The sequence below is a fragment of the Panthera onca genome, chromosome C1 (assembly GCF_046562875.1).
Source record: "Panthera onca isolate mPanOnc1 chromosome C1, mPanOnc1 haplotype 2, whole genome shotgun sequence".
NCBI classification, from domain to species: domain Eukaryota; kingdom Metazoa; phylum Chordata; class Mammalia; order Carnivora; family Felidae; genus Panthera; species Panthera onca.
Window position 1 is genome coordinate 62138743 of NC_138346.1, and position 11119 is coordinate 62149861.

General features: G+C 42.0%; 1 protein-coding gene across 1 annotated transcript in view; it reads right to left on the minus strand.

Annotated features, from left to right (window-relative positions):
- Nucleotides 1-7114, minus strand: part of GORASP2 (golgi reassembly stacking protein 2) — a 34156-nt gene extending 27042 nt beyond the window's left edge. Inside the window, exon 1 of the mRNA XM_060621604.3 lies at nt 6902-7114. Within this exon, the coding sequence (XP_060477587.1) occupies nt 6902-6964 (63 nt within the window). The 5' untranslated portion in view covers nt 6965-7114. The remainder of the gene's footprint in view (nt 1-6901) is intronic.
- Between the last annotated feature and the right edge of the window lie 4005 nt (nt 7115-11119).

Genomic DNA, 11119 nt, shown 5'->3' on the forward strand with positions numbered 1-11119 from the left:
CAAAATGAATGTACTGATATTAATGGTTATTCCAAGTTCAATTCTTATGACAATTTCAGTGGAATTATTTAAAAAGAAGCTGTCAGTGTCTGACCCAGAAAACACTACACCCCGTGCTGTGCATTCTACTACTTAACTGACCAGAACAGAAACCACAGTTACCCATCAACAGTAGACCTCCCCAAATAAGGATCCTAAGGATCCTTAAAAACACATTAAAACACACTTCATCACAAAATATGAAAGTGTAGATAAACAGAGTAACACTAATTTGTTCAAGGTCTTTTCAGAAAAAGTTTATGTCTAATGATACAACTTCTAAGCATGTCCTAAGGTTCACACACATTGTATTTGACGGCATTTATGAACTAAAAATCTGACTCCTACATTTGAAAGGAATTTCAAAGACTATTAAATCTTTTTTTAAGATTATATTTTTAAGTAATCTCTACACCCAATGTTGGGATCGACATCCCAACTCCTGGCATCAAGCGTTGCATGCTCTACTGACTGGGGCAGGCAGGTGCCCTTATTCGTGGTTTTTTAGTACAAGAGATCAACTTTGGGAGATCATTATCTTTAGGTGGTGTTTATAGAGCTTTTTCAGTCATAACTTTGTATTTGAAAAACATCAAATAACCCAACTGTTTTCTTTTTATAACCATTGTTTTCAGAGTGAGTGAGGAAAGAGGATAGTAGTGAGATTTTTATGTTTTTCAAGTGGGGACATGAGTTTAAAATGTTTGAGGGGCACCTGGGTGGCTAAATTGGTTGAGTGTCTGACTTTGGCTCAGGTCATGATCTCGCCTGAGTTTGGACTGTCTCCCTCTCCCTCTGCCTCTTCCCACGTGTGCTCTGTCTCTGTCTCTCAAAAGTAAATAAACATTAAAAAAAATTTTGGGGGGGCGGGGTGCACCTGGGTGGCTCAGTTGGTTGGGCGACTGACTTCGGCTCAGGTCATGATCTCACAGTTTGTGGGTTCGAGCCCCACGTCGGGCTCTGTGCTGACAGCTTAGAGCCTGCTTCGGATTCTGTGTCTCCCCTTCTCTCTACCCCTCCCCTGCTCACACTCTGTGTCTGTTTCTCAATAATAAATAAACGTTAAAAAAAATTCGTTTTAAGTTTGAGATACACTGTGTTAGTTAAAAAGAATAAAAGAAAGAAAAATTATGACTATCAAATATCGGGAATTATCTTTCTCAAAATAAGTGCCAAGTTGAGCAGGATTTCATGCAGATTAGTGAGGCACCATTAAAAAAAGAACAGATCCACGCAATAGTAGTTATGTCTAGGCATTCCATTTTTTTCTTTTTTAAAGTTTATTTATTTTGAGAGAGATAGAGAGCACAAGTGGGGGAAGGGTAGAGAGAGAGAGAATCCCAAGCAGGCCCTGCAGTGTTAGCTGTCAAGCACAGAACCTTACATGGGGCATGAATCCATGAACCATGAAATTATGACCTGAGTCAAAACTAAGAGTTGGAAGTTCAACCAACTGAGCCACCCAGGGGCCCCGATATTCCATTTTCCATGGAAATAATTTCACTGTCACTTTCTCCTCTAAGAAATGCTGCCCAGTCTGCAGCCAATGGCTCTACAGATAAAGGCCTGTTATTGCACTGGAGACATACTTCATCTCAATGGCCTTTCCTTCAAAACATCCATCACTTCCAAAATCTCTCTTGAAGGAAATGACAAAGAATAGTGAACATGACATTTTCCATGTTCCCATAGTGGTGTGAACACTGGTTCCAGAATGTCCTCAGAGAACTTCCATCTCAAAGAATATTAAAGGTAGAATGAATTCACTTGAATATTTAAATTTAGAAACAGATCTTATAATGGGCATCAATAAGGCAATTCCAAAAATGTAATTTTGAAAATAGCCTTGTGTAGTTCACTTGGTAATTAAGGGAGAATCTAGGCAAGAATTTTGAATTCAACATATTTCAACTGTAGTAACTTATAGTAACTTCTAACAAAACTAAGAAGCCCTGGCTAACATTTTTCCTGCCTAACGTTAACATTAGAGGGTGCGAATATAAGTGGTACTCATGATGAACATGAAATTGGACTTACTGCATAAGGGAATCTGAAATATAATGCTATTTTTATTTATTTATTTATTTTAACGTTTATTCATTTTTGAGAGACAGAAAAAGACAGAGCATGAGTGGGGAAGGGGCAGAGAGAAAGGGAGACACAGAATCCAAAGCAGGCTCCAGGCTCTGAGCTGTCAGCACAGAGCCCGCCGCGGGGCTCGAACTCACGAACTGCAAGATCATGACCTGAGCCGAAGTCGGATGCTCAACCGACTGAGCCACCCAGGTAGGTGCTCCAAATATAATGCTATTTTTAAAAGAGAGCTTCTGAACAAATTAAATTTCCACTAGGAGTCCACTTTTTAAAAATATCTTTTGGGGTGCCTCGGTGGCTCATTCGGTTAAGCTGCTAACTCATGATTTCAGCTCAGGTCATGATCTCACAGTTTGTGGGTTTGAGCCCCATGTTTACAGTATAGAGCCTGCTTGGGATTCTCTCTCTCTCTGTGTCTCTCTCTCCCCGCCCCCTACTTGTGCGCATGTTCTCTCTCTCTCAAAATAAACTTAAAAAAAATTAAAATAAAAATATCTTTTAATAATTTTTTTTCGAATATACAAGTATTTCATGACCACTCTGGAAATTTTAGAAAATATACTGCAGGGGACATCTGGGTAGCTCAATTGGTTAGAGTCTGACTCTTAGTTCTGGCTTAGGTCAGGATCTCATAGTTTCATGGGTTTAAGCCCCACGTTGGGCTCTCAGTGTGGAGTATGCTTGGGATTCTCACTCTTTCCTTTTCTCTCTGTCCCTCTCCCACTTATGCTCTCTCAAAATAAACTTAAAATAATAAGAATATACTGAGGTTTAAAGGAATGTAAAAATGTCACCATTCGCCAATAATCCTTTTTTTTTTTTTTAATTCTTTTTTTAACGTTTATTTATTTTTGAGACAGAGACAGAGCATGAACGGGGGAGGGTCAGAGAGAGAGGGAGACACAGAATCTGAAACAGGCTCCAGGCTCTGAGCAGTCAGCACAGAGCTCGACGCAGGGCTCGAACTCATATACCGAGAGATCGTGACCTGAGCCGAAGTCGGATGCTTAACCGACTGAGCCACCCAGGCGCCCCTCGCCAATAATCCTTTTAATAGCCTGGCTTATTACCTGTTTTATTTTCCTTGATACTTGAATGTACATGCACCTACACAGAGAGACATGCCTATGGCCACACAGTGTTTTGAAACACAATTTTCATGAATGTATAGCATTCCAATCTGTGGTTAGGCCCTGATTTATTTAGCACTGTGTTTTTGATTGTAAGCCAATATCTTACCATAACTTCAGGCTATACCATACTTGAAAATGTCATATCATTCAAAATCTTTGTGAACCATGGCTAAGGGGCAAGGTTAGGCACAGAAAAAAAGAGACTAGAAAAAATACTTCGGCATTATTTACCTTTAGATGACAGAATTACAGGTAGTTTAGGTTCTTGTTAACACTTTAACTTATCTAAAAAGCCTGTAATGAACATATGCTGATAATCAGAAAACAATGTAGTAATCTACCAAAATGAAGATCATTTGTATAAATTAATATTAAGATTCAATAATTTGGGAAATGTACATTTTAAGTGAAAACAAGACAGGATTTGAGGTTGTGAACATGTACTTACAACAGCAAAGACTTTTTAGAAAAAGTAAATGTCCATCACCACCAGGTGCTGCTTAGCTAAACTCTGGCACAACAAACTGCTGTGGAGCTAAGTGAAACCAAGAGGCAGATCTCTATGTGCTCCTATGAAGACTGCCAAGATGGATTAGCAAATAAAAGACCAAGGGGAGTAATAGTAGGTATCATGTGATTCCAACAGTTACAGAAAGAAACAAAGAGTGAAGGAGAGCAGAATTCTTTTACCTGCATAAAACATTTTTGAAAAGATACGTAAGAAACTACTGTGGTTACTTCTAGGGTAAGAATGGGGAGTTGGCTATACAATATGATCACAATGCGAAAATGTACATTAATACAAAATGCGTAACGCATAAAAAGGAAAGTACACTGCTCACAGCAGAAAACCTAAAACTATTTCAATGTTGCCCCCTAAAAATTTTTAAAAGCAGAACTACCAATGGATATGGAATATAGAAAAAAATGTAAAGTACTTGAACTGTAGGAATGCTGAAATAACAATAAGATAGCAGTGGAAATGGTTGTCAGTATAATTGTTACTTAATTTTTTAAAATTTAATGTTTATTTATTTTGAGAGAGAGAGAGAAAGAGAGAGGGAGAGAGCAGAAGAGGGGGAGGGGCAGAGAGAGAGGGAGATACAGAATCTGAAGCTAGCTCCAGGCTCTGAGCTGTCAGCGCAGAGCCAGACGTGGGGCTCGAACTCACAAGCTGTGAGATCATGACCTGAGCTGAAGTTGGACGCTCAACCGGCTAAGCCACCCAGGCACCCCTATAATTGTTATTTTAAAACCCAGTCCAACAAGTTTTTATTACTAACAAGGAAATGGCCAGGGAATCGATTACTAAAGGAAACAAACTTTTTTTTTTTTAATTTTTAAAGTTGATTTATTTTGAGAGAGAGAGAGAGAGAGAGAGAGAGAGAGAGAGAGAATCCCAAGCAGGCTCTGCACTGTCAGTACAGAACCTGATGCAGGGCTCGAACTCACAAACGGTGAGATCATAACTTGGGGTGAAACCAAGACTCAGATGTTTAACTGACTGAGCCACCCAGGAGCCCCAGGAAACAAACTTCTCAGAAATCATTCTAGAACTTGTTAATAGGAGTGATTTTACTCCAAGGTTATCTTACTGTATCTATTCTAGTTTGCAAGCTCAGTAATCCAGCACTGCAATATATTACTGTATATTAGGCAATAATAAATGAAAGGAAAAATTTTTTTAATATGTCCGGATTTAACATAGTACTTTCCCCTCTAAAAACAAAGATAACTGGAAATCAATGACAGAATTAGGGACAGAGTAGGTTAGGACTCAAACACATTTTAAAAATGCTCCTAAACTAAATGGTCATTACTATTTTAAAGCTCTCTCTAGCACAGCTTGAATAAGATTTCATTTTTTGCAACATTTATGCTCCAGATGCAGGAAAACTAAGGTTGTCTCTAGTGATTTGGAAAATCAGATTTATAGATTAATAACACATCTGCACTACTGAATATGTATGAGTGCTGATTTACTGAGGTGCACTTACGTAAAGAATATATACTTCAACTTACTTTACGTGGAACACAGTCATGAACAGAAGTCATTCAACTGCAATCCTTTTGATGTATACAGCTTTCTAACAGACTTTTAAAACTCAATAATGCTGTTTTACTGAGTGCACATATTATTAAAATATCATGAGTCTCCAAGGATTCATGGCTACCATCAGCCACTGTGAGAATCAGCTGGTAATACTGGATATCGGGCTCCAGGGTAGAAAATCAAAATCAAACCAGATAAGAGAAAAGTACTGCTGCTAATTTTCACTTTACATTTAGATCCAACACTTCTCCTTCAATTTCTCCCATCAGTGTGGCACATGGGGCTGGCTTAGCTGAAGGGAATACGAAGGTAATATGGTTTGTTTAAAGATTCCCTTTATTTTCCGGGAAAATCATCCTTTCCTACCAAAAGTGTGGCTTCAAGAGAGATTTTCAGTACAGTGGGGAGGCAACAAGACATGATAATCCTGAAGATCAGAAAGGGGATCGATCACAGTACTATCACACACTTAACTGGGTAATTCAGTTTAAGAATGCTGTCTCACCTAAAACATGGGATCTAAGACAGAATGACCGTAAGCACCAGGAAGTACTTTCTCACTTTCAGTGAAAATGCTGTTGCCTGAGAGCAGCTAATATCTAGTGACACTCTATTATGTCCTGAAATGGTACTACGGATTAGGGCCACTTAGTTGACAATCCATCATGTTGCCACTCACGCAGGTGTCACAGCACATAACCATCAATGCTACTTTTAGAGACTTCCAGTTCCCTAAGAACCACATGCTTTGCAACAACTTAGGCTGCTCATAAGCAGGGGCTTACCTAATGCTTTTTGAGATACTATGTTTCTCCATCCCAGTGACTGACGCTGCTTTCCTGTATTTACCTACGTTTGTTTGTTTTTTCAAACGTTCCTCTCCATTACCTCTTTTACCACCCTGAGCAGTCTTGGAACAGAACGGAAGTACCCCCCCGCCAGGAAATGTGGAAAAGGAGGGTTGGAAAGGTCAGGAGCGACACAGGAAAAGAGTCCTGCAAAAGCAAGTGAATTTAAGTCCGTCAAACCTACTATTAGGCCATTTCGTTTTCTGTTTGCCTAATTGACCTTTCCGGACACCCAGATAGCGCCGAGGTGAATTATCACCTGCCGTCGCATCCCCTGCCTCTAGCCTGCCGAGTTCCAGGCTTCAATTTCTCAGAAAACTCCAATGCTACCTTGACAATCACCTCTTTTGCAGACTTTGCCCCCAAGCCTTTCCTAACTTTGTAAGGTAAGAATTAAAAGGAGGAGAACAGAGAAGGCTGTGAGGAGAAAAAGGAGTCAAGGTTGTACCCCCACCCCCTCCGTGTCTGGGCCGCCCCTGACCAAGTTGCCGGCTGCCGCCTCAGGCTCCACTCCGTCCTCCCAGAGCGGCGGACCCCTGGCCCGGAGCGCTCCCGGTAGGCAAGTTGCGCGCAGCCTTCCGAACCGGCCTCGGCTAAGGCAGCGCCCGCGGTCGCCGCTCCTTTGCGGGACCAGGCCTGGCTGTCCCGGGAAGGGGCCCGTCGGGGCCTCTGCCTCCCCGCGGCTGGGCCCCGCCTGCAGTCAGCCGCTCCCGAGCCGCCGTCGGAGCTCTTACCCGCAGGACGTGGTAGCCTTCCGTGCCCCCGCCAGGGATCTCGACGCTCTGCGAGGACCCCATGGCGGCGGGCGATCAATGTGAGCGGGCCGGGATCCGCGCTGCTCCCCGCCCCCTGCGCACCGCCCGCTCCGCTCCTCCGCGTAGCACTTGGGACGTGGCACTAGCTGCCGCCGGAGAGCCGGGCCGCACTGCCCGCCGGGAGAGCGTCGCCGCGGCACCCACTGCCGCTGCGACGCCGCAGACAGCGCCACCTGCCGCAAGTCACCGGAAGAGGGCTGAGCACACGCAGGCGGGGAGGAGCTTATTCAGGCTCGCGAGAGAATAGAAAAACAGTTCCTCCGGCTTTGGCATCTTGCTACGGATCCCTAGGTTAGACAAGCTTAAACAGACGCGTTCCCGCTCGCCTGAATGAAAGCTTGTATTGTCGTAGCTCCCCCTGGTGGCCAGAAGCAGGGAAAAGGCTGCTACCAAAAAGAAAAGGGTGGGTCCAAACACAGAGAGCTATTCTGGGGGGTCTTGTCCCAGTTTATACAGAGGGCGATAGTGCCTCTCCGTGGGCTGGATACTGCATCCGCTCAGCTAAACTCAGTTTTACAAAGGAAAACGTTCTGATTCTGTTTTTGCCTTCCTAATTGTGAGCACAGGATCAGAGGATCGGTCACAATCTGAGCGATGTCGGAGTGGAAAGCGCAATTGGATGCCCTTGGTGTTCCACCTCCTGCTGCTGGGTTTCCCACTTCCTAGGAAACCCTTGGTTACTTTAAGTAGCCAAGTTGTATTCACACTTTTCCTACTCCATTGCTCCTTTTGCCCCTTCCCTATAAAATCTCCAATTATGGCCATTCCCCAGTGGTCAATTTGATCACTAATGGTGGGTCAACCAGATGTCAGAAAATGTGTATTCTGGTGTGAAGCAACGTAAAGTACACATTACCACCCATGAAATATTCTAGCCCAAAATATTTGGGGCTTCTATCACATCTTTAGTTAGATCTCCCAGGGTAGAGGATAGAGGGAAATGTATGTAAAATGACATCACAAGGAAATAACCAGGCAAATAAAGGAGGTGAACTATTCTTCAGAACAGCTCACCAGTTTTTTCAAGTCAGAATTATAGGAAAGGGACTATACTGGATTAAAACAGATAGGAAGGACATAATCAGGAGATGCAATGTAAGGTCTTGAGTTGAAGACTGATTTGGAGAAATTAGCTGTAAAGGGCATTTTTGGCTCAAATGGTCAAATTTGAATATGAATATTCAAAGCATTTACTAACATGGAAAGTGGAAATTATTGACTGAAAAAAAACCAGGTTACAAGCCACAGTATGTCTGTAAACAATATGAAAACATTTTTGTAAGCAAAATACATATTAATACGTATGTACGTATATGAAGATGTGGGAGGATATGGACCAAGGGTTACAGTGATGATTTCTGGGTGTAACAGAGATTATTTTTTGTTTTTGCTGGTTCTGTATTTTATAATTCTCATGGACTGCTTCTGTAATAAAAGAGTATTTAAAGTTTTGAAATAAAACATCATTTATCTTTCTTTGCTGTCAATAAACCAATGCCAGGTTTTTAGGAACCCTAGTAAACACTTAAATACACAAATGAAACGTTCAGTTATTAGGTTCCTCAAGAGCATGGACTTCAGTGTAATCAGCTCTATGTTCCTAACACTTAGCAGAGTGTCTGGCAGTGAATTCATTAATAAATTTAATGTAAATGGCTACATATAAGAACTAGATTTGCTGACGTTCTCATTCTGCTTGACAATTATAATCCTCTTCATGGTGGTGTCACAAGCTATTGCTGTGTTCAGTGGTCAAATTTTTGTTTCCCAGACGTTTGACACTAGCTATGGTTTGCAAAACCCAGGATGTGGACCCATGGTAGTCCATGAGCAACTCTGGCCCTTCCTTAGAGCTATATTTTATTTCAGTCATATAAGGAATAGCTATTCCCCATATAGGCCATTTATTTTCCTACCTTAGGGTACTCCTTCTTAAATTTATATTTAGAAAAATCCTGGGGCACCTGGGTGGCTCAGTTGGTTAAGCGATCAACTCTTGATTTCGTCTCAGGTCATGATCTCACGGTTCATGAGTTCTGACGAGTTCGAGTCCCATGTCGGGTTCTGTGCTGACAGCGTGGAGCTTGCCTGGGATTCTCTCTCTCTCACTCTCTCTCTCTCTCTGCCCCTCCCTTGCTTGCACACGTACTCTCTCTCTTCCTCAAAATAAATAAACTTAAAAAGGAAAGAAAAATTCTAACTATCCTGTTAGGTCCCTCTCAAATGTTACTTATATATCCCTAAATTTAGAAAAATGCATCTCACTCTTATTTCCTAGAATAATTTCTGGCAACATCATTATAGTCATAGGCCTGTCTTCCACCATTTATGGTCCATTCATTCAGGGTAAGTGTTGGATTTTTTTCATTTTCAGATCCCCAGTTCCTGGTTGAGTCTTGGGTAGTAAAGTTTGTTTTGAACTGAATGAAATAGTCTCAAAGTCTTGTCTTTTCCAGGATCAGTTAATAAGTTACCACTACCGTTCCCATTTGTGCCTCATCAAAAATCTGTGTTATTTTTTAGTAGCAATTGGTAGAGGGTGAGATACAAGGCTCACCTGATTTGGGACTAAAAATATGTGATAACCATTGCTCCCATTTTCCTGGTGCTAGTTTTTTTCCTCTTTCAGTTAGTGAATATGCTCAGAAGGCAAAGGATAAAATCCTATGTTGCCAAAGCTAACAAAATGAATATAAAATGATGGAGGGGAATGCATGGGAGATTATTGTCCGAGATAATCTCAATTGAAATAGGAATCTGCTGCAGGCAAGCTGCTATTTTGAAACATCACAGGCAGCAGCAAAGCAAAAGCCCATAAATAAATAGTTCATGATGGAAGGATGTTGGTTTCATGTTGACTAGTGCAGCCTCATATTTTTGCCTTTAGACTGCTCCGGGAAAGTTTGCTTCTTGCTACATTTGGATAACCACCACTCTCTATAGTCAGACAACAGGGCCTTCCTTACCTGTGGCCCCTTCCTGACCTAGTTTTGCTGAGGGAGCAAACCTCAGGAGGGGTCATGTTTCAGGCCGTGGAACCCCAGCCACAGCTGATTGGAGTAGAGGGGAACCCCCGACTTACCAGAAGCCAACACCAACGCTAATAACTTATAAAGTGGCCTGTTGATAAAAGCTCTGTTCCCCCATTCCGCAAACAAACAGCAGATTAGCTGGTGGTGATTAGCTAGGCCAATCATATTTTCTCTTTGGGGACTTGGAACTGGGAAATACAAGAGACTCAGTCAGAGTAGTTTTATCTGTGTATTAGAATATAAACTCCATGAGGTCTTTGCCTGTGTGTCTACTACTGTATACTTAATACTAAGAATGGGCTGGCACAGAACAGTTGCTCAATAAATGGTTACTGAATGGATGGATGAACGAATGAATGACTAAAGGATCACACTAATAGAGAAGTGCTACAGCAGTGGTTCTCAGGCTTGGATATGTATCAGGATCATTAGGGAACTCTGAAAATACAGAAGTCCAGTGCTAGTTTACGTCAATGAACCTGGGTCCCTGTGGTCTTTACTTTCCAGCTGATTCTGATACACGCAAACTCTGAGAACCACCACACTAGAATAATGCTCAATAAATGCTGTTTTGTGGGCAGAGAGCCAATGAGAATCTCTACAGCTGAGAGCGATCCTCCCGACAACCACAGCCATGAGGCCCAATTTATACTGATGTTCTTGTGTTTCTTTGATATTCCCATCACCTTTATTGCCAAACCTTTTATTTAGTTTTTGTTTTTTAACGTTTATTTATTTTTGAGACAGAGAGAGACAGAGCATGAACGGGGGAGGGTCAGAGAGAGAGAGAGAGAGAGAGAGAGAGGGAGACACAGAATCTGAAACAGGCTCCAGGCTCTAAGCTGTCAGCACAGAGCCCGACGCGGGGCTTGAACTCACGAACCGCGAGATCATGACCTGAGCTGAAGTCGGACGCTTAACTGACAGAGCCACCCAGGCACCCCTATTTAGTTTTTTTTTTAACAAAAAATTTTTTTTTGGACTTACAGAAAAGTTGCAGATAGTATAGAGAGTTCCCATATGCCTTTTACTCAGTTTCTCCTATTGTCAGCATCTCACATAACCATGGTACATTTGTCAAAATCAAGGACCAACATCTGAAACT